The following is a 27,527-nucleotide window of genomic DNA, read 5'->3' on the forward strand; positions in this document are numbered from 1 at the left end:
ATTTTCCTCGAGCCCGACATGTTCCGGTCTCGCGATAGGCCGCTGGCTCGCGCGGCCGCCATATTGTGTGACACTATTTTGATTCGTATCTCTCTGGAAGTTCGGAAAAGGAAAAGAGAAATTAAGGCGGGGAGGCGCGGGGGAAGCGGGGCAAGAGTTGTGAGAAAAAAAAGAAAAGAGAAAGAAAAGGAACTCTCCGGGTGTGTGAACGCAGCGGGGGCCGCGGCGTGCCGTGCTCTGCTTCGCTTCCCCTCCCCGCCGCCTCAGCTCCGAGCCACCAAAACAGAGGAGGCCCGGCGGGCGCTATTCATTCCCCCCCGTTCCCCGCCTCTCCCGTCAGCGCCCCGGCCCAGCGGAGATTCGGCGGCGGCGCCTCGGGTGTCGAAGGCGACCCGGGGAGCGGCGGCGGAGACGGTAAGGAGCAGCCTGCGGAGCGGCAGCGGGGGGGACGGGGAGGCCCGCCCGGCGCTGCCGAGCGAGTGGGGAACGCGGGTCCGAGCCGCCGGAGCCCAGGAGAGCCCGTCTTGACGTCTAGCTGGAAGAATTAAATATCAGTTCGGAAGAAGGGAGGGTGGAAACTTTTAAAAGCTTTGTTAGGTGTTCATGCCTTTATGAAGCACAACACAGTGCCTTGGTTCCAGACGATGCTTGTCGGTGAAGTGAGGTGAAATAGTAGTACTGTGTGTCGGCGAGCGACGTTTGAAAAACTTCAAAAAGGGGGGAAAAAGTTTGTACAACTTTGAAAAGTCGTTCTAACGGGGGTTTTAAGATCTTTTCAAAAGCGCGTCCCCCCCCCGGGCTTCGTCCCTAGATCTGGGGAATTTAAATGAAAGCACTTAATTTGCGGGCCGCCGCTGTCTCACCTGGAGGAATTCGAATCGATGTAAAACAAATCCGGCGGTTATTTGCCAGCAACAGTCTGAGACGTCTGGTTTGCCACTCTGCGCTTCCAGCTCCACTTTCACACAGTGTGATTTACCTACCTTCGCTTTTCTGTCACTCTGCCTCCGCGGTTCGTACAGCTTCCGTCTTCAAAACCTCTTCGGCGGTGTCGGCTTTTTGGTTTGTATCACGAAAATTGAGGACGATCAGAAGTTCCCCATGATGAAGCCAAAGTCATTCCAAGGAGGGATTCCTAGCTGCACATATTAAGAAGTCTCAAAAGTAAGAGGCATTGGCCGGGCGGTGGCCGGGTTCCAGCCCCCTAGTTTTGTTCCCACAAGTTCCATGCATTGTGTAACTCGGTCATGTATATATGTGTATAATTTATATTAGACTAATATAATAACAATAAACTAATAATTAGTCCTATGTCTGCTTTTGTTTGAGAATTGATCAATGGCTGTGAAATGCCTGATAGGGTTAGCATCACTGTCATTTTGTAGTTTGTACCAGGTTATAATCCCTGCTCCTAGGCTAATACCCCTGGTAAATCTGTTAACACTATATGCATACCCTGCTTAATACGTTGGTTAGCCGTCGTAAAGTTGACATTGTAAATAAGCTTCGACGAAGGTGTCACGTAGGTTATCAGTAATAATAAGCTGCTCTGCTTATTAAAAAAAAAAAAGGCCCACATGACATGTGGAAAAAGTGTAATTTCCATGGTGATAAATGCCTGCTCCATTTGTCTGTGTTAATCAAAAGGGCTTATGTTTCCTCTTCCTCAGGCACATGCTGCTGTCGTACTCTGAAATACATGTATGGGAGACAGAATTTGTAGATCATGTAGCTACCGCTGCACACATCTTGATATTTTGTCCTTTCTGATTTTATATTGAAATCCAAATATTTTGTAGTTTGTCGTTTTTGACACATTAATTAAAGTAAGTTCTCTTTGGGACAGTAAAATTTTGATTGTCTGATTATAAATTTGCTTGTTTATTGATCTGTTTTGTATAATAGTTTTAAGTGGTACCATTCACTTTGAATATTTATTTCAGATTGGTGCTCCGTTGTTTAAAGGATGTCAGCAAGGGTGAAAATTAAAATGTTTGTCCTATAAAGGTTGTAAATTTTGAGGTGATTACACAGAAAATATGGGTTTGTCAAATTTTTGGTTTCCTATTGCTTCATACTTTGCTCTCCTCCAGTGTTGACCCAATTGATTGGTGTAATGGTGTTCAGAGTGTTTATCGGTGTAGGAGGTGTTTGGAGGGAGTTTAGTCTCTGATGCGCATCAGTTTTGGTGTGCATACCAGCATTCTGTCAAGTTAGGTAGGCTGAATCTCTGGCTTTCTTGAAGTTCGACTCAATGTGGCACTTGTGTGAATCCCTCATTAGTAGCCGGTGCCTTCGCCGAGTTGCAGTCTGCATCACGCTTTGTGACCTGTGAGCTGCTGTGGGCAGTGGTTTATAGGTACAGGCCCCTAACCAAAACCATATGTGCTAAACATTTGGCAAACTAGTGGAAGCGCAGTGAAATTAGTTGTTTAGTGATACTATGATTTGAAATGGTACCTGAAAAAGAGTCTCTTGTTTTGCATTTCTAACCTAATTTTACCTAGCTAGTTTTATATGGTTGATTGGCTATCTGATGACTCTGGGGAGATGTAGAAAAACATTGGACGATAAGTCCTTCCTGTTCAGGTGTTTTGTTTTGCCTTGTTTCTTTAAGCAGTGGGGTGGTGTTTCACAATATTATGGTTAATTACTAGAAAGACTGAAATGCTGCTGTCTTGAAAAACCTGTTTTTAAGGTTGTTTGCGTAACAGCCCTTGCATTCTTTGATATTAAAAAAAAAAAAAAACCCATAAGCTTTCTTGGGGGGCACATTTTTGTTAGATTTCTAACACAAAATAGCAAAACCAGTTTACATAATTGGGATTAGAATGTGCATCTAACCACTAGTTAGGTGTCCTATTTCAATTTTTTCCCAAGACTTTGTAAATATATAGATCTGAAATGTTTGTGTTGTAAGTGTAAGAATATTTTTGCTTGATTTAACCAGATATTTAGATAATGTCCTGTTTCAACCATGGTAAAATCATGTCTTGAAGCTTATTCTGTGCAATTACTAACGTTAAATCTGAGTGCACCGCTGACTATATCACACAAGCAGTAAATGCTGAGGTGTCATGTGTTTTGCAACTGTAAAAAAAAAAAAAAAAAAAAAAAAAGCAGACTTTGTTTTAACCCCTTGCCTATCTTTCTCCCCCAAGAAGAAAACTCACCAGCTTGTGCCTATACATTTGAGTCTTATGATCGGTTTCCCAAGTCAGGGGTGAAAGTGCATGAGAATGAGAAAAGCTAGGACTGCCCACATGTGTGTTGTAGGAATTCTCTGTTACCTTAACTACTTTGAGCTTCTGAGTAACGAGATTAGCAACAATCCCAGAAGTGAAGATGGGTTTTCCTTGTAAAAATCCAATTCATAATGTCTTGGTTTTGATGAATTGAAATTCTGGGTTTTTCAACCTGTTTCGAATATCAGTTGAAGATTGTGTTGAAGGAATAGGATGAAACAAGATTTGAAATTTTTTCAAGTGTATATACATAGTCATTAAGTGCATGTAGTCATGCAAATGCAAGTCTGTTGAACCAAAAATGCTGAAGAAACGAACCTGCTGAAAAGCAATTGGTGGTCCGTCTTCAGTTGGATATGTTGACTGTTCTTAGTTTTTTAGAAAAAAAATATGGTCCGTTGCTCAGGTCTGCCACCTATTGCTTTACACAGTGCAAGTCATTGCAGCAAATGTGGTTGATCAAAGCCCCATCCTTTGTTTTAATAGTTAAAATAAATATTAAAAAATTCTGTGTGATATTGTACACATTCCTCCGGTTATGATTTGCTGTCTTGCCATGTGATGACTCCCTCACACGTAATATAAATTTACCTGTTGTGTATGTGCCATCAACCTGTTTTATTCTTGCCCTTTCAAGGATTTTGGTATTGTCGGTGATAACACGTTGGCTGTGAAACCAGAGTAAAGTGAAGAAATATAGAGGGCACACACACAAAGATATTTCCCTTTATAAATCCACATCGCGTATGGAACCCATACAGCTGATTTGTTCATGTGTAGTGAACTCTCCTCCAAATATCTGCATCATTTAGAGAAGATAATCACATTATCTCCAAGTGAAAATACCATTTTCTGTCATGTATTCAGTTGCTTTTCCCTTAGAAAGAAAGGTCTCTGGTTGACAAGCATTGCTGATCTTGAGAACAGGGATTACTGGGTACATGTTAGTCTGTGGCTGACGCTACTTTAAACAGGAAGTCCTCAAGGCAGCAGGGCCACATGAGCCAGCTGCTGCAGAGGTGCACTGCCATGATAATGTTTTATTACGGGCCGCATGTCTTTTCTTGCACATTGGTCTGGTATCTTGAGTCTTGTTTAAATTGTTTGTTGTCTTTTTTTTCCAGCCATGTTAGTAGACCAGCAGATACTAAAACTCTTATATGATTTTCTTTTAATAGTTATTGCAATTCAAATTGAGTTTTTACCTTTCAAAGATGTTAATTTCCAGAATGACCACAGGTTAGGGCTGTTTAAGGTAAAGTGTAAAAGAGGAAATGTCCAGTGAGTCATTCCATGACCCCCCCTGCCCACATTGTCATTGTCTTGTTCTAGGTTTACTTACCACTGAATTTGTGTCCCTATAAACAAGAATAATGCTGCATTATCGTGTGCATGTGTACACGTGTATTCTCCTCCCAGTGAACATGAGAGAGGTTGAGCCTGTTGCCTCCTAATCTGGGAGTCTGCTTCTCTTTCCGCCCCTCACTCGAACTCAGCACTTTCCACAGTCAAATTTGTTTTTGCTTCGCTGTGCTGCTGGAGCAGTCTTTTTAAATCATCACTGCGGGTCTTCATTGAACAATCCCGCCAAATCATCATTCTCAGAAGTTCCATCTGTGTGCCAGTTCTCCTACAGGCAGTTTCCTCTCATGTTGGATGAAGGATTAATTTATGTTAATCTAAGTATTAGATGAGGAGTAAGTTTGTCTTTGTCATGAACATTCTTTCTCTCTCTCACACGCACAATCCCTTTTCATTTTGGCTAAAGGTGTGTGAGCTGGTTTGCAGCTAAGCAAATTAAACAAAATGTATGAATGTCACAACATACTGTATATGAATAAGGGTAATTTGATATTTCCCTTGAGATTAATAAAGCTTTCATTCATACATTGTTATACTACTATGAAGGGATGTGAGAAGAAAGTTGATGACTTGCTATGACCACTATGTAAACTGGCTGTGGGTTTGCAGACATCCTTTCATTTTCTAACTCTCAAATGTATGTGAACGTCATATGAAGACACTTGCAAGATCTTTAAAAGGATGGAGAGGTGTCACCAAGAACTTTGTTTTTCCTGTGCCTTTTGTAAGTGGAAGTGACATTCTGAACATGAGTCCTCAGTAATGTGTTGACAACCTGGTTAGAACTGCTTATTTTTCAGAAACTGAAAGTGATGTTTTTCACACATGCCGTGGTGCATTTAAATAGGTCATGGCCTGTCATTTCTGTAAAATGCATTGGTTTTGTAAGTGTGCACATGGCTTGTACCATTGAATCATGGACTTGTTCCACATTTTTACTGTTTAATGTCCCGTCTGACTGATCTGGCCACACATTAAGGGAGCTGTAACAAGGGCTGGCATCTGTGGACAATGTCAAGGTGATATCCTCCTTCCTCTGTAAGTCACTAGACTTTACCTCTTGCTGGACCTCATCAGGATGACAGGCTAAAGTTAAAACAGCTTCTCAAGAGACTGCAACTGTGTAAAAATCAAAGGAAACAAGTTCCAAGTTTGTATTTATTTTGAGGTGAAGAGACCGAAAAGGTATTTCAAGGAAACACAATTGGGCCAGCTGCCAAAGATGGGACATGGTGTGCGAGTGGGGATGGGAGCAGAGCCGAGACTGATGTGACGTCTAGGGGTTTAGTGCAGTTGTACCTGATGGCTAAGATAAGGCTTTTTCCTCAACTTGCTGACAACACAGATTTCTCTGACAGGCTTGGTTCTGTGTAGCTCCTTTTTCCACAAAGCTACTGTTTTTAAGATGGGAAGTTGGTCGTGATTTACTAATATTTGTCTCAGTCATATTGACACAGGCAGCTCTCCAAACCTACTGAAAGAATGTGCAGCAGTGGAAAGTACAAATGTAGAGTGGAAAGGAAGAGAATGAAGAGAGGCAGAGGCAGACCCCCCCCCCTTTCCCTTGCAGTTTAACTGAGGGTGAGATATTGCTGAGTGCTCCTTAATGAAAAGCTGTGCAGGAGTCAGCATCTTTCCTTTCAATTGTGCAAATGTTTTATTGTTTTATTTTTACATTTCTAAAACCAAAAGGCAGTTTTGGAGGTTTGGATTCCAAACCTGTGTGCTTGCCCATTTTAAGTGGTGTTATTTTGGAAGAAACAGCCATTTTTGTAAGGGTGATAACTGGTTTGTATGACCTCACTGTAGTGTTTGCACCTGAGATGTTAATGTATGCAAAGTGCGAGATGCCTTTTCAGCTCTGAGACAGATGTTTCATCAGTTCATGGGGTTGTCTTTGTCTGATTTTCAGCAGTTTCCTAAACAGACGTTCCTGCCTTGGCTGCTCTGTTTGCTTGGGGGAGTTTTTGTGCAGTCTGGCATCTATCTGTTCTCCTCCTTGCCCACAGTTGTCTGATCTCCTTTAATCTCGTGTCCACTTTTTGTGTACTAGTAAGCGCCTGTGAGCGCTATGGAATCTCACTTTGATCTCCTGTTCTGCAGCATTATCAGTGTAATGCTTCTTGTGCTGTTAAGGTCTCTGCCCCCTTCCCTCCAAAGGCATTGTCTGGGTGTGGCAGACAGTGAAGTCTGCAGTTGGGTTCTTGTAAAAGCTTTTTTTTTGTTGTTCTTTCTACAATCCTTGCAGTAGTAGTCTCTTAAATTGTAATTTGGGGACATTTTGCAGCACTTGCCTCTTGAAAAGAACCTTCAGAGCCCCGGGGCAGACAAGAAGGCTTGTTTTCTGATGAACATCATGGTGGGTGGAGTAGTAGGTGGGCAGATTTCCCCCCCAACATGTTTTGTAGAATAGTTACAACATTGTACAGCTAAAAGTCACAGAACAGGTTTGCTGTGTGGTTGCCTGTAACCTCTATACAATTGGGAGAAGTTGCAACATTTTTTAAAAAAATCAGCATATATATTTATTGCTTGATATTTTTTTCAGTACTACTTTCTGAGTGGTTCCCATGTTATGGAGGTGCCATTGGCTTGGTGGCAAAAAGGTACTGGCTGAGAATGTCAGTTTTTCACAGCAGCCCTTTGCCTCTTTTTTTGTCCTGTTTCCTTATCACTGATCCATGAAAACTTTCTTGACTTCTCACTGGAAGACACAGTGAAGCTGGGAGGGGGGCAGCCTTGGTGACTGAAGAGAAATCTCCCAGTGGCATTGAAGTTCCACTGCCCTTTTCAAAGCTAACCATTGTCCTCTGTCACTTCTTATTCACTGAAACACAGTCCAAACTGTGTTGTCCTCAGTATTTTCCCCCACCCTTCTTAATAAGCCCCATGCCTCATGTGAGAGTGTATCTGGTAAGAATGCCACCAGACCTGCTGGTGTGTGGTTTGGCTCCTACCCGCAGGCTTGTCCCCTTCCCACCTGTCCATGCCAGTCCGGGTCTCAGTTCTCCTTTCACCAGCAGAGTCCTTCTGTAGCAGGACTGGGAAATTGCTGTTTTTAATACTATCAGCATAAACACATAGTTTTTGGTCCGTTCCCCCCCGAGAAAATTTGCCTTTTGACAATAATGCAAATTTCTAATCCCTGTCAGTGTTTTGAATTGCCTTTCAGGGTTTTGTGATCATATAGTGGTGATAGGACTAGGAGTTTCAAGACCCTAGGGTTTCATGACAATGAGGCCCCCTCAGCAGGCTGCATAATGGTTAACCCTGTCAGCTTTCAGGTACAAGTCCCCTAATTCAAATCCTCTCTCCTGCTCTTTTAGCCTTGGACAATTTACTTACCCTGAATTACTCCTGTAAAGGTATCCAGCTGTGTAAATGAGTAGACAGTTGTAAGTGGTTTGCTGTTGCACAAACTTAACATTGTAAGTCATCAGCCTTAAAAAATGTAACACCTAATTTTTAACATTACATTTAACAATGACAAATATAATTTAACAATGATAAATATTAGAAATGGACTTTTTCTGTGTTTACCGTGAGTAAAATGAAAATATGATCCAAGATCTTATGATGACTATATTATTCCCACAGAGTGATGAAATGGAACGGTTTTCTACCAGTGCTGGTTCACCTTAGTGGCGTCATGTGATTTGGCTGCCATTTGTCTTGGTTGGCCTCAAGGTGGGGAATAATACTCATAGCAGCTGCTGAAAGCATTTCCGGCAAAGGGTTTTCTCCTTAGCAGAACACATGGAGGTCCTGTGATACACTGAAGCCCGACTGTGGTAATATAAACTGTGAACTTCTCATTCAGTGTGCCAGAAAGGGCTGGAGCTGGTTGGACAGGGACTCCTCTATGGAGCAGCTGCTGTGAGGACCTGTAGTCCAAAGTAAAGTGAGGCAGTATAGGGTGAGGATCATCTTCTGTTCAAACTGAATGTGCAATGTTTCTGGAGCATGTTGCAAAGAAAACATCTGCCTCACAAGAAGCACAAGTGTGGTTTGGTACTCAGGGGTGCAACTGAATGGCTGCGCTGCCTTTTTAAAGAGGTATTTCCAGTGTTCAGTAACTTTTTGAATTTGGCATAAATCGGTCAGATTTAAAGGTTTTTTTTCTGTTATTTCAAGGGCAGCCTTATTTTTGGTAACTCTATTTGTTCCAGATTTGTGTTTATTCCACCTCATGTTTTTTTTTATTCACAGCCCATGTAAAACCCATAATGTGCTAATGATGAATTTAAAAGAAATATTGTGATGTCTTGAAACATATTTCACAAACATACAGCATTATACTGTAATTTGCAGTTTACACCTTAAGTGACATTGTCTCTCCAGCTCATCTATGGTGTAACTGTTCACGCATCATAACTCCAGAAGCATCCCCAGATACAACCTTTATTCAGCCATTACTCTGGTATTGTACTGCTCATTTGTGTATCTTATATGTAAAAAAAAAAAATCATCGGTGGGAGGGTATCGGGATTTGTCTATCCTGTGTCTTATGCACCTACTGGAATGATGACCCTCGGTGCAGCAAGCGGTAGGGAACAAACTAGGTTTGCTTGAGACTTTCATGTCTCCAGCTGTGTCCCCTTCTCTTATTGTAATGCATAAATTGTACTTTTGCTGAGATGTACGTCGCTTTGGACAAAGCGTCTGCTAAATGAATAAATGTAAATGTAAATAACCACGTTTCCTGGCTGGTAAGGAAATCACTCCAGTCTCAAGACCTGGAAGTTTTTGCTTTGGGGGTCATTTTGTATAGTGCCAGAGCCAACAAATAACATGTAAATTGTGAACTGTGTAGTATTGGAGTCTGTTGCCAGGCAGAAAGCCAGAGAAGCTGAGCAGCCATTGAAAGTCCCTGTTGGAAAAACTATCAGAACCAACTGTTTCTGAACCTTTTTTTAGCCCCCCTCTAACCCCTTGCCACCCCCCCCCCCCCCCCCCCCCCCCCCCCCATACAGCTATCAGATCAGCTTTCACATACTTGCATGTTTCCTTTAATTCTCTGCTGTCTTTCTTAGTGAAATGACAAGCAGTTGCCTCATGTTGCTGGAGTCTGCTATGATGATATTGTGGGGTGTCTCATCTTTGAACATTAATTTTCTCTAAGTGCAGCTATTTTATACCACGGTGCTGCAGCTGGCTGTGAGTCAGTTATACACAAAGCCTTGCTAGTGATTTTATGTAAGATTTGTTTAAAATGAGACTTCATGCCATTTATTTATTGGTATATGACTGTTGGATAACCTAGTGAACTAGTTTTATCTAATCTGACAGGCTTGTTCATGTGGAAGTTGTGTGAAAACTCAACGTTCAAGTGATTTTGCAGTGGTCTTGGTATGAATGTACTTGAAGGAGGTTGTTTGCTGGACATGCGATGGTTTTTGAAGTATAGTCTTGTAGGTAGGTTCCAGTGGTGGCCTCTGTGCTCTCTCAGTGTGCGGTCTCCAACTTGGCGGCACTGCTCTCTGAAGTGGGTGGTGGGGGGAGATTAAGTGGCTGTGGGGTTTGGGGAGATTGCAGGGAAACAGACATGCAGCGGCTGTTTTAACAGCACTTGGGCAAACATTGGGGCTGCCTCCCAAGGGGACACAGATAAGCCATGTCTCAGTGAGCAGCTGGGAGTATATGAGGGTCGGGACTAGAACTCCTACGTTACACCTTCCTGTCCCCTTTCCTTCTGCCTCATAACAGGCATACCCCTGTCTGCCTGTCCCTTGAGCCCCTTATCTGAGAATATAACTCAGCATTATTCTGCCATTGATAGTGTTTTCTGTGGAATGGTCCAAGGGTAATGAAGCCCCTCGACCTGTCTGGGAAGATGTATACGGAAAACTGACATGTAAATTGGAATTATTCACATTCCTATTTAAAAGGTGTTGTGTTCAGTGTGGTGTATAAAGGCATTAACTTGTTAGTCATATGTTGTTTGTTCAAGTCCCAGAAGAGTCCTTGCCATAGTACTCTTGCTTGAGAAACTTGAATTAAAATGCCTCTTGGTGTATTTAAAGGTGTAATTGTTAATGAAATTGGATAAAAGTAAGGAGTTGCAAGATTTTTTTGGTCTTACAAAACACTAGAGTTAACCAAAGTTCAGTATTGTCTCAGTTCCTTTGTTCATGTTAGGAGACATTGGCATGTGTCAGACTCAAAGATTTACAGTAGGGATTTTTGTATTGTGGGGTTTGTCAGCTTAAATTGTTGCCTAGATATTTCCCCATTGTACCTCTTCATAAATTATATGAAAGTGCAGATGTCATTACATCCAATTGCAGTTTATTCTGCTTTTTGCTTTTCTGTTCTGTGCTTAATTTCGTGTGAATAGTTCTAACAAATTGTCTATCACCATCTCACTTCTACATTACTGTAGCTATAATCTTCCTTAAGTAGAAGCACCTCTTTCTAATCAAGAATTTCATGGTTAAAAGGAGTTATAAAAGTTACAGGATTTAGAGCTTTCTCATTTCTCATCAACCTTAGTGTACATTAATTGATTAAGGCTCATATTTACAATGAATTCTTAGAAATGCATTATGCTCATAAATAAATGTAATGGTTTACAGCATGTTTGGCTTTGCCAATTAAAAAGTATATCTGGGCTTTGGCATTGTTTGATAAAATTCATCTGTTGATTGACCCCTTATGATGCAATAGTTTTTGACTGAGACCTATAGTATCTCACTTAAGGCTTGTTTTTTAAATATCCAAAAATCAGGTCATGTGTCAGATTTTGGTGCATTTGAAATGCACACATTATGAACTGTGCTTCAACTTCTCAATTTGAAGTGCCACCTTTTAGATTTTTTTTTTTCCCCCAAATCCAGCAGCCTTTTCCCATTATAGAAAATGTTCCCGTCTTTATTTTTAATTTAAACAAAGTTCTTGGCAGGAGGAATACATAATGATTAGTGGATTAGGTTACTGTTTTTTTTGCGTTTTTAGGGTTTTCTATTTTCAGCCTAGGTTGTGGTCTCTGCTTACAATGCTTGGAGGGGCAGAGAAAGGGGTCCTCAGAAATAAACAGATGTACCAAGCACTTCAAATCTTGACTGCATAAATGAGATGACTGTTGTGAACTTCCCCATACAAACCCTTTGTTCAGAGTGTTTGAGATCAGTGAAAGCGGCTGCTTCATTTTATTACACACCTTTTTGTGCAGTAAAATGTTGCAAAAAGCAAAATTACCCAGTAATGTAAGGCTGCTGATATTATTGCAGGCTCCGGTTGATAGGGTGTGTTGTATTTTTAAAAACCTTGTCTGAGAAAATTTGCAGAATTGTTTTCCATAGACTATTGTGGATTTTGAGGTTATGATTGTTTGTGTGTGTGTGTAGATATATATCCATCCCTCCACTGGCTTTTAATTTTCTCTGTGTAGAAACACATTAAAATACAGCATGTATTGTTTCAGGCTTACTGTGCCCTCACAATCCTGAGCATCACATTGGGGGTACAGTAAGGCACAAAGGTTTGGAATAGTTCTGTTAGAACCTGCCAGAACCTGTAATTGTCACTAAGCTGCACAGACTTCTGGTCTTATCACGCTTGTGTTACTGACTGTTACCTGTAAGTCATCTGTAATAAGCACTTCTGTTTACTGTTGCCCTCTGACAAGAATCTTTCTCAACTTCCCCATTCTTTCTGACACAATAATGTCTGCAGCCTCATTGTGGCACAAGCTTGGCAGAAAAATTATTGAAAGGTCAGTGGGGGCCACAATGACTCTGCTCAAAGTAACTGTATTGCCTGTCTGTTCTATGCATAACTCTTGGTGTGTTCTTTTAAAAAATTACCTAAAAAACATTGTTCAACTGCATAATACAGGTCTTCAGACTTTGCAAATGCTGGGAATGTTTCCTGTATTTGTGCTATAGGTCTGTAGTTTCTTATTGCTATTTATGGAGAATTTACATTCTAAAAAGGACTCTAATTTAGATCTACTTGAAGAAAGGACACTTGGTTTAAGAAAGGAAGGATAAAGGCTTTGTCAAGGGAATGGGTCATGCATTTAACACCTTCTCTGCATTGTTGCCAAAACCACTTCCTCAATTCTGCAAAATGCTTTACTACTCCAATTTGGTTGCATGTTAGTTGGTTTCTTTGTACCCATTCAGAAGGGCATTCTCATCGCCTGTTTTATCACATTGATGAAACACTGGATGATCTTGAAAACAGGCTTATTTATGATCCCTCTGGCAGGCACGTTTGGAAATTACTCTGGTGTTAAATGTTAATTTAATCTTTTTTCTGTTAGTAATTTCACTAACATGGACCAGATGTGTGCTGTTGATTACACATTTTTCTAAATGTACATGAATGTATTTGTTTATTTGAAACTGGTGTGTGCATGCTTGCATTGGGAAGCTCAAAAGGGGGAAGGGTGACAGTGGATCTGGTCCTGGTTGCATGGGTGCCTTGCGAGGAAGACAACCTGTAGTCCTGGACTCTTAATGATTAAGTGTGATACACCTGATTTTTTTTTGGCAGATATTTTCCATAGGGTTCATGTGAAATGCACTTTGTCAGAAGAGATTGTAATTGTGGAATGCTGTCTTGTATAACCCATCTTAATTAACTCATGTAAGCACATTCAACATCTGACCTCTTGGGCATGACCCAAAAACTGAAACCTCACCTAGCTTGTGGTCATAGCAAATTTTGTACAGTTCAAGTAAGAACTACAACTGGTAAAGGATTCCTCAGTCTTATTCTTTCAAACTGGGGGATAAATGTTAGTGCAGTTATATGCCATGATGTACTGTGATTGTCTTAATGTACTGTAGGTCAAATGAATTACCTGTCAGAACATTGTTTAGATGTGTAAAATAATACCTTTAATTCTCTTGTCACAAAAAATTACCAATAACTGGACCTCAATTGGTGCTAAATGGGGGAATTTTGTAGAAGCTGGGTGAAATACACGCAGCTCAGTTGGTTTACAACCTAGGGATTTGAGTATGTGTGGAACAAAACCTCAGTTTTTGTCTCCAGATTGTTGGCACAGAGCAAGTATTGATTCATAAGTGGCTTTATTTTTTTGGTGCTTTCCCCCTTTTTTTCTGACATAGTGGCTATATCATATGCCCTCATGCCTTTGCAGTCTACTCAAAGAAAGCAATTCTCAATTATTTCATGATACAGTTTGTTTTGGGAGCAGTCATACTACACACCTCAGTCTGTACTCTTTTTATATAGTGATATTTCTTCCAAACACCAATATACTTGTTTACTCATAGTACTGTAATGCCCAGAGTTTGATCGCCAAATGGATGACAGAATTCTGGATCTGATTGGGTTGTTGGTAACCCTCCAGTGGAATGAGGGTGCATTTGCATCTCCAGGCAGTGCTAAAGAAATCTCAGAATTCTGTTGACCATAGAGCCACTGTTTTGAGAAGATGGGGTTGGAATAGAAGCAGACAAGGTGGGCTGAAGGGGAAGCAAGCAGTGGCAAGAGTTTCATGCTTTTACTGCTCTTAAATGTGCTCCTCCTTACTCCCCAAGGCAGGAAGAGGTGTTTTGGATCCCAAGGCTCTCTGGATATTTACAAAATAACTGACATTTAGCCGTTGCACGAATGTCACCTGATGTCCTCACAAGGAGAAGCCTAAGACCAGGTCCTTTGTTAGAGGTGTGTGAGAAACAGGGGTTGAAATCTGGTGCCCCTGCCTGCCTACCTTCTAGTAAGCCATCAACTACGTCTTGTGGTATACCGCTGTTCAATTTTCTGGCCCCCAAATCCCTGTATCATGCGCATACTATCTTTTACGCACACTTTGTTTTACCAAATCCCAGTCTTGTGCATAAATGTGCCCACACAAATTTATGTAAACTCCAAGGGGGCACCCTGAAAAATCTAAGAGTGACTAAGGGGGCTTTGCACCTGCCTCTGACACACTTTACTGTATGTCACACCTTCAGCCAACAGTGTTAGGGATCAGTAGCCATCCCTTTACCTTTAAATGCTATATTTGTGACAGTGCTGTTTTTTCTCTCTCTCTCTCTCTCTCTCTCTCTCTCTCTCTAAGCCATCCTTTCTTTGTCAGCTGAGTTCAAACTGAGTTTGAAAGTCTGCTTAGCAAGGTCCTTTCCAGTGGGTTGAAGTAGGAGTTAGCAGTCAGTGTTTTGCTATGATGAAAGCCAAAAATGTCAGGAAGTATGCGGAGGAAGTAAACACGTTTTTGCTTCTTTAAGTTCAGAACACTTGCGCTGTAGTCCATGTCTGATTCCTTGATAGTAGGCCATTGAGCTGAAGAAAGCCCAAGTTGTGGTTTAGTGGAACTTGGCTGTATGAACTGATGGAGCCATGGTCACTACGCCTGAACTAATTTCATGCTTTTAGAAAACAGTTATATGTACTTTATTAAGCTAATCGTCTGTGTGAGTAACAGGGAGAGGGGAGATGTGGTTGTGCTCAGACATACATGTACCAGGTGTTACTGCTTATATTTTGTGAGGTAGATAGTCTCCAAATTGTAATTACTTTGCAGTCTCTTAGATAAATTGCTTTGATTCCCCTCCCCCTGCTTGTTCTCTCTCTGGACTTGAACTTGCAGGTTTTTCCACAGCCTGCTGTTCCAGCTCCAGTGAGGACACATTAACCATAAAAATGTGGTTGCTATATGAATGGGGAATAAAGTGTGCTGGTAAATGGGTGCTTTAGGTGCACTAAGCCTCCTGTGATTCATTCAGTCCTGCGATGACTGAGATGTGGGGAATGTTCTCCGGAGGTGGTGCAGGCACATAATTAGTGAAGAGGAGGTGATTCCTGAACACTCCAGAGTCATGGATTACACCTTGTTTTTAGGTTGCCTGTTAACTTTTTAAGACATTTTTTGATGCTGTTAATGGTGTTGAAGTAACATTTGGTTAAAATCCCATGCTACCGACCTGATCAACAGTAGAGGTTTGCATCTGGCCATATTCAACAGTTACTATAATGTTGACAAGGTCATGAACTTCATTGGTAAAGAAGTGGGGCTGTGCATTATCTGTTCTGCTGCATGTCTCCCTGCAAAGTTCACAATGTAAATTCTGAATTTCAATGAAGTTTCCATATGACGTTAAGTATCCAAAACCTCAGCAGGAATGTTTAGCTGCTTATGGTACAGTATCAAGGTATTATGGAAAAACAAAGCTCGAACCAGACCCTTTATAAATGGATGGCCAGAAAGCGATATTGGTCATTTGGAAATCCTTGTGTTTTAGGAGGACCTTGTTGACCTAAATGGCTTATGCTACATTCCAGGAAACTAAACTAATTTGTAAATATCTTGATCCTTATTGTGACGTTGTGGAGACCGATGCACTTTACTGTATAGAAAGGTATGTCCATCTTTTTGAGCAATGTACAATCCTTAACGCTTGTGTATATTTGAACATTTGTTTGACTGGAAGACACAGATAAAACATTGTCTGCAGTATCTCTTCTTAGATGAAAGCCCATAATTAGCATCTTAGCTTATGTCAATTTTTCCTCCACAATCTATGGAAATAGAAATATGGAGTTACAGTAGTGTTATTTTATAGGTAAAGGTATAATTGAGCCCAAAAGACTCAACACATGGAATAATTAATGTTGTGAAAAATACCTATTTAAAGCAAATTATTTTCTTCTGGTTCCCATAACACCCATCTTAATGTAGTGTTGGGACTATAAACTATTTGTGTTTTTGATGCTGATAACAGGCTTCTCTCTTGGCGTTAGTTTCATGCCATTGAAACAACTCTGGCTACTGTTTATGAAAGTATTGATTCTGACATCCCAAAAGGCATCTAACTACTAACTTTACACTGGCCACCTTTACGTACAGAGCATTTAGAGCATATGAATTTGAAATTGATATTCACAATATGAAGTTTAATGTTAGCAAAATGTTATTACATTATCATAACAGTTTACATGAACAACCAACAGATTTTACTGGCATAAGGCACATTTATAAATAAACTTAGTGATGCATAATTTTTTCTTACTAACTTGCTAGTCATAAGTGGCTAAGAAAATGACACAGCTTCACTGCCTGTTTGTTTCAGATATACTCCCTCAAGGGCTGCACTAAAGGAGTTGAGAAGTTTACTACTGTTCCATGTTTTCAACAGAGCTAGAAATAGATGTGAGTTTAAAAACAGTTCAATCTACATAATGGTAATACAAGACAAGCAATATCTTATTGTTGTATGATTGTAGAGGTTCCATTTGAGGTTTGAGCAGTCACCCGTGATGCCACCTGTTGGGAAGTCTACTGTTGACAGTATTCACCCTCTCATCGCCCTATATTGATTGATTGTCTAAAACGAACAGGCTTGCAGGCAGTACATGAATGAGTCCATTGATGACACTGTTGCAGACCATCACTGAATTTCTAGGTCAGCGCCCTGCTGCTGGGATTCGCTTGCCAGTAGGGAACCTCTTTGTCTATCCCTGGTAATGTGCTGCATCTCAAGGCCTTTTCAGTAAAATCTTAAGGGGGCTAATGAACTCCTAATCTGTCACCTCTCTGCTTACTGTGTATGGTGTGGAAATTTTCTGGTTGTAGATTATGCTATTGTATAGGAACAGTGAAGAATGGACTGTAGTAATGTGCTAAAACTGGGTATTGACTTACTGAAGAAATAATTCAATTTCAGCAAAAATTCCAGTGTTAACTGATGGCTTTAAGGAAGCTGCTGTTGACCTTCTTTTAAGTAATCACCTTCTTGTGGTTTGATTTAGGATAGACTGATTGATTTGTACTTTAATTGATAAAAGAAATTATTCTGTACTGAAATAAAGGTACCATGGGATCTACCACTAAATGTTGCATGTCTTCTCTGGTGTTTTAAATGAAAAGAAAAAACAAAAGCGTTTGTATTATAAGACAAGTTTAGCTGATGGCTGTAAGGTTTATAATAAACATGTATTCTGAGATTTTACAAGCAGTCCTCATCTGTTTTGCCTTCAAAAGTTCTCTCTACTTCTGCAGTTGGGAGAGCAACATCCCATCACATGGACAGCCTCAGCCAATCACAACCATCAGTTAATGTCAGTCTAATATCACAGCTGAAACTTTGTAAAATAAAGGGTGATGTGGACATTCTCCTTTCTCCCTTCCTTCCCTGCTGTGCATGACCAAACACATGAGATAGTCACATAAACAGCTTTAAAAAAACCTAAATATACTTAGAGTACACTTACTATCACCTAGCATTAAACATTTGTTAGCAACACTATGCAGCACCTCAAACTATATCATATTTTCAAAATGTCTCTGTCTACTGTACCATCAGTGAATGAATGAAAATATAACAAACTAGGAATAATGTTTGTTTTAAATATTAAGTTCTCTGGTTTTGGCATTGTCCTGCACAATACCTTTTGGATTTTTTTTATTAATGTTGAGTGTCCCATTTTTCATATGGGAACCAATAATATTTTCCACATAAGAAATAGTAATTTGATCACCACAAAACAGGAATTTACCTAATGGGAAATTATGAATTTAATTAACCCTATTAATCAAGGGATGAGTGCATTTATAATTAGTATTGTATAGGTTTTCTTAAGCAACACTGACATGGGTCTAGTGTGTTTCTTCAAACGATGCATTTCGAAAAATTGCTGTCCCTTCAGAGCCATTTCTTTATATCATCTCCTATTCCTCTAAAGAAATTTTTTTTAATGTGTGGAAGGGGCTGCAGGGATAACTTTGGTTGCCCTTCTTTACCAGACACACACACACACCCCCCCCCGCGTTTTGGGCACCAATCTGTCCGACTCTTCCTGTCACTGTTAGCATTGACAAACAGTGAGGTTGTTGTTAGGAGTTACACTGCTGGAGATCGGCGGCTCCGATGCTGTGGATTCCTCTCCTAGACAAAGTGGGAACCCAGGCTGTTGTTGCAAGATGTTCTGGGAGAAGGGCTCAGGAGGTGGTTTCCTGCCCATTTATTAAAGGGCTCTCAGAAAGTGGAATGCTTCTGTAACTCGTGCCCCTCAGATATTTGGATGCTTTCTGAGGGAAAATGTTTTAAGAACTTTTGACCATAATGAAAAATGGCCATTGGAGAAAGATGCCTGTTTTGAATTTTAAAGAAAGAGCAATAGATGTAAACATTTTTGTGAGGCTCTGCACCTTGTTATTAACATGCTTCAATAAATGTTTTTTGGGGCGCACTTTCTATGAAACATGGTCCACCTTGCTGTCCATGAGTTGGAATAACTCTTTGAGGAGGTAGGATTTCAAAGAGACTTTAAATTTTACCTGTTTAGGCAGCTAAATTATTTGCCATACTAATTAAAGTTACCCTCATTTCTCAAGGGTTTTCTAACAGTGCCTTCCTGACATTTGAGGCAATGACCACTGCTCATTGTTAATTTCCTTCCTGTTTTTCCAAAAGATGCACAAGCTGTGGGTGGAACGTTGTCACCACTGAGGCCTAAGGCTGCTGAACGAAGTGAAGGACCGGTCCCAACCCGGCACCACACGAATGGCCCAGGGAAGCCAGCATATTGACATCCAGGTTTTGCACGACCTGCGCCAAAAGTTTCCTGAGGTTCCAGAAGGGGTGGTGTCCCAGTGTGTTCTGCAGGTGAGCTGATCTTCACCTTTGTGAAAAGGGTGGCTTTGTTGGGAAGCTGCTGATCAGATTTAAAGTTAAATGCCGCATACATGGGCTGGAATGGGTTGGCCTCACTTTGCAGTAGTTAGGCAATAATGGCATCTTCCTTCCTCTTTGTATCAGGTGCATAAGCAGAAAATACAGCACAAGTTAGATTGTAGTTTTGACATTTTCTTTTTTAAATCACCATTTTCACTTCTGAAACTGGAGCACATTTGTTTTGCTCTGTTACATACAGTCTGTAGCATCAGTAAATGGTGGCTAAGCAAAGATGGTGTTTTGCAGTTAGAATTATACGTTTGTAGAATTTTGCATCCAGTCTTTGACGTGATCGTTTCCTTCCTTCCCTCAGAACAACAATAATTTGCATGCCTGCTGCGAGTACCTGTCCCAGGTGAGCACAGGGTACTTGTATGGTGAGGGAAACCTCAGCTTCCCAGAAGAGTCCAACTTGTCGCGACTCCAGAATCACATGACCCAGCTGAACCTGGACCTTCAGTCTCAGAATGTGCATGTGCCTTCGGCGCGGGAAGGTCAGAGGATGAACGGCAGCCGAACTCTGACCCACAGCCTGAGCGACGGGCCCCTGCAGGGCACACAGCCTGGCCAGCTCTTCCAGTCTGAACCACAGTCAGCCCCTGCGCAAGTGCCCTCTGGTCTCAGTGTGTTTGGCATCATGGACGCAGCAAGGAAGCCACAGCCACCGCAGCACCTTGGCCTCTACCAGCTCAGTGGCAAGCCACATGCTGCAGGGGGGCAGCAAGCACCTCGTTTCAACCCCATCACAGTTACCCTGGCTCCCAACATCCCGACGGGCCGTAACACCCCCACTTCTTTGCACATACATGGTGGGCCCCAGTCTGGCCTCAACAGTCAGCAGGGTAACTCCATCTACATCAGGCCTTATGTCACCCAGTCCAGTACGATCCGCCAGCAGCAGCAGCCTCAGTGCAGCCCCACCTACCAGATCTCCCACCCTGCCTCACTGCCCTGTGGCAGGACGCTTCCCTCACAGCACAGCTCCTCGCATACCTCGCCACACCAGTCACAGGGCCATCAGACCTCACATGTCTACATGCCCATCAGCTCACCCACCAACCCCCAAGCACCCTCTGTCCTCCAAACACCCAGTGGAACCTTGCCCTCTGGGGGTCCTTCTTCAGCTGCACCGGCCTCCTTCAGCCAGTACAACATCCAGACCATATCCACCGGGCCGCGTAAGAACCAGATTGAGATCAAACTTGAATCGCCCCAGCGGAGCAATGCTGGCGGTGGGCCGCGCTCCTCTTCCTCCACTTCCTCATCATCTTCCTCCTCCTCTTGCCCTGCCTCTTCCTCCATGGGCTCCAGTACCTGCCCCACGGCACCCTTGTCTATTGGTGGCCCTGGCCCAAATCGCAGCCAGCCTACTGTTTACATCTCGGCCAGTCCACCATCAGGGGCGACGGCTGCACCTGATGATCCTGCCATGGCACCCTCCAGCTCCCGCTCCCAGCCTAAGTTTTACATCTCGGCCAATGCAACAGGTGACGACGCCAGTGGCCGGAATCCCACCTTGTACATCTCGGCCAACCCACCCCTGCAAGGTCCAAGCAGCGGGCGCAGTGTGCCGGGCCAGGTTAGCATGTGCCCTGCCTTCATCCACCATCATCCACCCAAGTCCCGACCCTCAGTGAGCGGAGGCACCACAGCCACCTCCCCCCGTGTAGTGGTCACCCAACCCAACACCAAGTACACTTTTAAAATCACTGTGTCTCCAAATAAGCCCCCAGCAGTTTCGCCTGGTGTGGTCTCACCAACTTTTGAGCCCACCAACATCCTCAGCCTCCCCTCGGACCACTTTGCTGAGCCGGACCCCCATCATCTCTCGGATCCCCTGTCAGCACACAGAGAGAGACCCAGTGAGCAACGCCGACTCAGCATGGGTTCAGACGATGCTGCCTACACTCAAGGTTGGTGCCTCCTTTTGTATCAGCCATTTTGTGCATTGATGAGTTATTTCAAGCCTGTCCTTCTGGTTTAGTTAGAGAAGGACTCTTACTAATGCTTGATTTGGAAAGGGAAATATATTTTCACAGGTGTGTGTGTATCTGATATCTGTTTTGATTTTTCAACTATAACTGCCCAGAGAAGCTGGAGGATCACACTCTGTTCTTTTTTTTTTTCTTTTTTTTTTTTTTTTTAAAAAAAAAAAACAAAAAAAAAGCTATGCTTCTTTCGTCATTGCTGCAGGGAGTAACTTGCTTTCCCAACATCATGTGAGACAAGAACATAGTATACATTTCTTTTCACCAGTAGTAAATGTTTTTTCCACTACCTCTTGCCAAGAAGGAAACCCAACGACAAGCTGCTGTTTATGCCTGTTTTTAACTTAGTGTCAACATTATGGAAATTTTAATGCAATTTAGCCAAGCTGTGTATATGCTTCTGTTCTCATTATACTCTCCTTTTACTCAGTGGTGCTTGGAAGGTTTCTGTGTGTGTGTGAGAGTGTGTGTGAGAGCGCATGCTTCCAAGTGATGTGTAGGTTTAGGTGTGTGACCACGGGTGGAGGCACACAGCTTTGCCTTTTTTGGACATTTGACTGCGATTGTGTGTGTGAGTCACTCCCCCGCGAGTGTCTCCTCCTTGGGTCGCCGCCCTAACCCCCCTCTGTCCAGCCGCATGGGGAAACCCGTCTTTTGCTTGAGGAATACTGACTGGGATGTACAGTGTGGGTCAATACTCCACAATTTTTATCTCATATGATGCTGTATGTGTATCATTTCTCCCAGATGTTCATCTAAGTTTCTACTTTCTACATACAAAATGAAGGGGAAAAAAACTCCATAAGCAGTTAGCTTTAGGATATTATGACCATAACTGTCAATAGTATAGTGTTCCTCTCCTCTCCCTGGTGAGGGAGTTCTCAGGAACACTGTGCTTGTGGTGTATGTTGGTGTGTTCGGAATGATGCATTCAGGTCACACTGAGGTCTAGGAACTTCTCGAAAGGATCGTGTACACAGTGCTACTCACTTGTCTAGTATTCTTTGACCTTTGGCCTTCTTCACCCCCATTTCCACAGCTCTGCTAGTCCACCAAAAGGCCCGCATGGAGCGGCTGTGGCATGAGCTGGAGCTGAAGAAAAAGAAGCTGGAGAAGCTGAAAGAAGAGGTCAATGTGATGGAGAATGACCTCACTCAGAGACGGCTACAGAGGTCCAACTCTGCCTCCCAGATACCCTCTGTAAGTGTCCTCCTCCTCTCGTGCATAAGCTGCCCTGCGGCCCCCCCATGAGGCCCCTCTATTTATAGTCTTCATTAACTGTGTCTTCTGTAAACTTTCTTTGTTCATGATTGGCATTTTTTAATAATCTGGTAACATCCTTTTTTAATTACTTATTAATTTTATAATGATGTGACTGTCCCCTCAGTATGATCCTGCTGTTATTGTTCATTTAAGAAACATTTCATTGTGACCTCAGTGCCATTATTTTTGTTTTTTTATGGAGTTAAGTGAAAAGTCTACAGCATGCACTGATATAGAACAGTGATGATTATTTATTCCCTGCAATACCATGGACAGCGAGGGTGCTATGCTTAAAGGCCCCTTCCAGCATTGAAGTAGACTGAGAGTTTGAAATGACCCCCCGACCCTTTACTTCCATGGAGGCAGTAACCTCTCATGTAAAGCCGTCAAAGGAGTACCTTTTAGTTGCCCCTGGTTCTTGCAGAGTCTGTCTTGTCTTCTTTTGGGTGTGCTTCCCGGGTAGGAAATATGACCTTGTTTCATTTCTCCTTTATCAGATTGAGGAAATGCAAAACTTGCGATACAAAAACAGGATACTGCAGATTGACATTGACTGCTTAACCAAAGAGATTGACCTCCTTCAGACAAGAGGTATCCCTGTTCCTTTGTGCCTTACATCATCTTACCATAGCCAATAAGCCTGGTGTCCTCAAACGTGGAGAAAAGCAAGCACAGTATTAACTTACATGCATGTGTACTATGAAACTATGTTGCTGGGCACAAAAAAAGTCTTTTCGAGAGCTGTCCAAGATACTCAGTCGAAAATCCTCTCACCTTTTACCTCACTTTAAAAATGGTGCTTTAACCCTTATTTCACTTATTAAACTGGGAGCTTTCATGTGCTTGGTAGACAGGTAGCACAGCTAGGAATGCATCAGAAGAATGTGGAAGTAAGCACAGGACATAGAGGCCAGCCCCCTCCTCACCCCCAGGCTTTGCTGGGGAATTGCAAGTTCCTCTTTCCGGCCAGCCTCTGTTGCTGCTGCCGCTATGCTGTGAACTAGCGATTGTTTCCTGAATTGCATCCTGTTGCTGGTGGGCAGAGGGGGATTTATGGGCCTCATGGCTCCACACTACTTGCTCTCCAGCATGTGTTGGTCCAGCTGCTTTAGGTCAGAGGTTTAAAAAAAAAAAAAAAACATATTGTTTTAGAACGCCCTCTTTTGGAATCTGAGAATAATAGTGTTTTGGGGGAGGGGATGCAAAACTTTTTTTTGGGGTTTGTTGTGAGGATGCTGTTTTTTTTCCCTGCAGATATTTTGTGACTGCAGCTTATTGCCGTGCAGTTCCTGTGTCACTTAGTCCCCTTAACTGTTTCTGTGTTTAGAGCCTAGAAAGATTTGGCCGTTCAGATGTTTTTTTTTTTTGCCCTGTGTCATCTTCTGAAAATGATGTGTGGTCCTGTCTCAATTTGTTACAGGACCACACTTTGATCCCAGTGCAATTCATAACTTCTATGACAACATTGGATTCCTAGGCCCAGTTCCACCCAAGCCCAAAGGTACTTCATCTGTTGGTAAGTTTTGAAGATAGTAACTTGCTCATTTCCTGCCTGTCCTGCCATTTGTCTCCTTTCTAGCACACCTTTCTCTCAGTCCACAACTTGCAGACATTTTTTTTTTTATTATTCTTATCTAAATCTTGAGAAACTTGCTGGTTCATTAGAGTATTCAAAGCAAAATTATCTAACACTTTTCTACAGTTAAAGTCCAAACAGAATGGGTAAAGCAGTAATTTTGGCTTCACCACTTGTATAATTTATTTCAGTAAATTGTAGAAAGTTTTAAGTCCATGTAAATCCATGTTCTGGTCTATTTTTTTCTTCTAGTGCTTTATCTGTTTATATACCTGTGCTGTCGTCTTGTTTCCTTCATCCCATCTACTACATCTCCATTCTGCTGTGCCTCATCTGTCCCACCCAGAGTGTATAGGGTCCGTAGACAGGAGGGGAAGGAAAATTAATGTCACATCCAAGTTAAAGAAGGATTCCTCCACTCCACCTCCTGCTGTCCCTCTGGGTTGGTAGTCCTATGTGTCAGTCTTTGTCTGCCTCTGTCGTCTGCTGTGCCTTTGGGTTACTTTGTGTTCCACAGCTCTGAACCCTTCTTTGTTCACTAATGCTGCTTATTTTGTTTTTCATCAATTAGTGAAGAAAAAGGCTTGTAGTTTACTGTGGTCTGTAATTGCACAAAACAGATTTTCTTCTTCTTCCTGGCCTTGTTTTTTGTACTTGGTTCTTTTGTCATACTGCTTGCACACAATGTTGGTCTTTGTTTGGATGAAAGGCGGTGGGGGTAGATCTGATTCTGCCGAAACCAGCCCCAGGCCATGTGGGGCACATTTACCAGACATGCTTCTACGGTAGACACTTATAAAACGGCATAGTTTCAGATGAAGTACAAGCCAGAAAATCTGAGCCACACAAAATTTACCTCAAATGTTCAGTAATTATGAAGTGTGACAATGAGGGTGACCCTTATTCACCTGTCTCTTGTGAACTGTCGACCCTGGCAGAGTCCAGCACCAAGACCCCAAAGCCTGCGGCGGATGCAGAGGAGGATGAGGGAGCTCATTGGAACTGCACGGCCTGCACCTTCCTCAACCACCCTGCCCTGAACCGCTGTGAACAGTGCGAGTTCCCACGCCACTTCTGAGCCACACCCTGCCCCACCCCACCGCAAGACTGCTCCTTGTTTTCTACCACCGTGTATAACTCTTTAAAGAAGGGGGGTTTTCATTTTCCATGAGTTAAGGAAATATGGACAGGGTATTTTGGGGTTTTTTTCCTCGTTTTTCTTCAAAGTTTTATATTTCTTGGGGTAGAAAGCTGCCCATCAAGGGCAGACTTGACAGGACAGTGTTTACAGGTAGTGTTACTTAAACCAGCAGTGCTGATGATACCTCACCTTGGAGTGGACAGTCTGTGCAGGAGATTCTCCCTTCACGCCTCCTGGCGATTAGCAAGCGCGCACTCTCACGCTCACTTCTCCAAGGTGTCATCATGCCTTTGCCTTCCCTTCTGTGATATTTGGAAAAGAGGAGGATTTGGGGGGTGACTGGGGCACTACATCTGAAAGGAAAACCAGCAGGCTATCTCCTTCCTAGTATTTGTTTTTTTGGACTATTGTGATCGGTTCATGCTCCCAGAGAATGACCGGAATAATTTTGCAGTGTGTTTCTACCACCAAAGAGTGCCTTGTGTCCTCTCCCTCTGTAGCGCTCCAGTCTGTCTCCTAAATCCACAGTTAATGACATGAAAACTAAATTGCATGCTTTGTATGTACAGTATACGTTGGATTAATACCCCAGAGTTTATTACTGTACATAGTTTTAGAATGTGCTTTTAAATGTGTATTTCCTCACGCTATGAATCACTTTTATTTCCTGTAAGTATAGCATAATAGACTTAACTTTTTAGTTCTTTTCAAACAAATAAGCACGGTGTCCCATTTTAAGCTTTTTACTTGATAATCTGTGAGACATGAAGCCTTGTGTAAAGGAAGAGCAATAATAAGAAACTATGCACACATGGACATTTGCTCAAGACTGCTCTCTCTCTTCCTGAAAAAGTGGATTTTGTTGTTCCTCCCAACGTACGATCTGCAGATGCAGCCAAGTCGAAACGATGGCGTTTACCTGAGGTCCCAGAGATATTGGACTGGTTTGAGGCCCACAGACAGTGACACACAGCCGTCTTATCTGACAACTGGAATGTGGGTAATGATTGGGGATATTTCCACTTCTGTGATGAGCGAGCTGTGCATGTTTGTTACATCAATCTGGAAAAAAAAAGGAAAAAAAAAAAAAAAAAAACAACAAAAGGATGAGCCAGGGTCACAGTTGAAGACCTTGACGTTGGGAATGAAACGCACATCTTGGTGGAAAGGGGCTGCTCCAAAGGGCTGTACTCCATGGGACTTTTACTATGCAGTATGAATTGAGAATTAGTGTTTTGTCAAAGTTTGAGTTGTACTTATTGAATTATTATTCCCGTTTTCAGTAAGTGCCTTTCCTTCTGTCATTTATGTTCAGAAAACAATGTTTCTCAAAGTGAAACGGGATGAGGCAAAGGGGTCAGCAATTTTTTTTCTTATTTGTGATTCCATAGTGTTTTCCATTTGCTCTAAAACCTTAGATTTGTAATGTTTTCATGAGGGCTAATAGTTCACAGTAGTGTGAATTTAACCCCCTCCTTTTCCCCACACCATACAAAAAAAAATTTTTCATCTCCTAAAATTTGAAGTTGGTCACACATTCACATGCTGGTGCACATATTTGTTAGAATGGTAATTATGTAAATTATCCATACTGTTACCTAGTATGTTAAAATTATAGAAACCAGACTGGTACAAAGTAAAATCCCAGAGTTGTTTCTGAAGCACTTACATCACATGCTGTCATGTTTCAGGTTTTAAGAAACCCAGTGTTCAGCTTCATCTGCAGCTCGGTGTGAAGATTGTCGGTTCATACATGGTTTAATTAAAAACTAATTTGGATATCTAAAGTTTTTGAGTTTAGCTGGGAAAACTGTCTTTGTAACAGATAAATTATTTGTAAAAATAAAAAATCTATCTGAATAACTGCCTTTTTTTTCCCCTTCACCCTCTTGCTAAGTTGGTATCAGATGCTGGTGAGAAGTTGTGCTTTGCCGGGAACCTTGAGAGTTCAGTCTTGTCATTCAGTTTAATTGTGCTTCCAGCAGGGGGCAGTACAGCACTGCCTTACACTTGCCCTCAACTCCGGCCCTAGCAGACCCCTCTGCTGCTTTTTGCAGTAGCTCAGCACATCATTTTGTTTTTGATTATTTTGTTGTGTTTTGGCTTTTCACATATTTTACATTATACCTCCTTTTTTACCTTGCTGATGATGGCGCCTTGAATGATGTTGAAATGTCCACAAATGAAACGCGCACAGCCCTGTGTGTGTGTGTTCAGACAAATCAAACTAATTGTCTGAAGCTACCAGTCTTGTCCATTCTCTGTAACATTAATGGCATCTTGTGCACTATTGGACATTCT

General features: G+C 42.1%; 1 protein-coding gene across 2 annotated transcripts; it reads left to right on the top strand.

The window, feature by feature from the left end:
- tab2 (TGF-beta activated kinase 1 (MAP3K7) binding protein 2) lies at positions 1–27,086 on the top strand. 2 transcript variants are annotated; one of them, XM_029253834.1, is made up of 8 exons: positions 1–414; positions 18,998–19,189; positions 19,572–21,171; positions 22,286–22,446; positions 23,007–23,100; positions 23,930–24,025; positions 24,432–24,527; positions 25,024–27,086. In XM_029253834.1, exons 2-8 carry the CDS (start codon positions 19,088–19,090, stop codon positions 25,161–25,163), a joined length of 2,289 nt encoding a protein of 762 aa, XP_029109667.1. In that variant the 5' UTR covers positions 1–414; positions 18,998–19,087; the 3' UTR covers positions 25,164–27,086. The 2 variants fall into 2 exon arrangements, with proteins under 2 accessions (XP_029109667.1, XP_029109668.1); XM_029253835.1 differs by lacking the exon at positions 24,432–24,527 and having other exon boundaries at positions 2–414.
- The last annotated feature ends 441 nt before the right edge of the window (positions 27,087–27,527 follow it).

This window comes from Scleropages formosus, chromosome 1 (genome assembly GCF_900964775.1).
Source record: "Scleropages formosus chromosome 1, fSclFor1.1, whole genome shotgun sequence".
NCBI classification, from domain to species: domain Eukaryota; kingdom Metazoa; phylum Chordata; class Actinopteri; order Osteoglossiformes; family Osteoglossidae; genus Scleropages; species Scleropages formosus.

Excerpts from the sequence above, each read along its gene's own strand:
- tab2 (XM_029253834.1), top strand. The coding sequence starts at position 19,088 with ATGGCCCAGGGAAGCCAGCATATTGACATCCAGGTTTTGCACGACCTG. Across the intron at positions 24,026-24,431 it reads CAAAGGTACTTCATCTGTTG|AGTGTATAGGGTCCGTAGAC; the intron begins GTAAGTTTTGAA and ends TGTCCCACCCAG. Across the intron at positions 24,528-25,023 it reads ACCTCCTGCTGTCCCTCTGG|AGTCCAGCACCAAGACCCCA; the intron begins GTTGGTAGTCCT and ends CGACCCTGGCAG.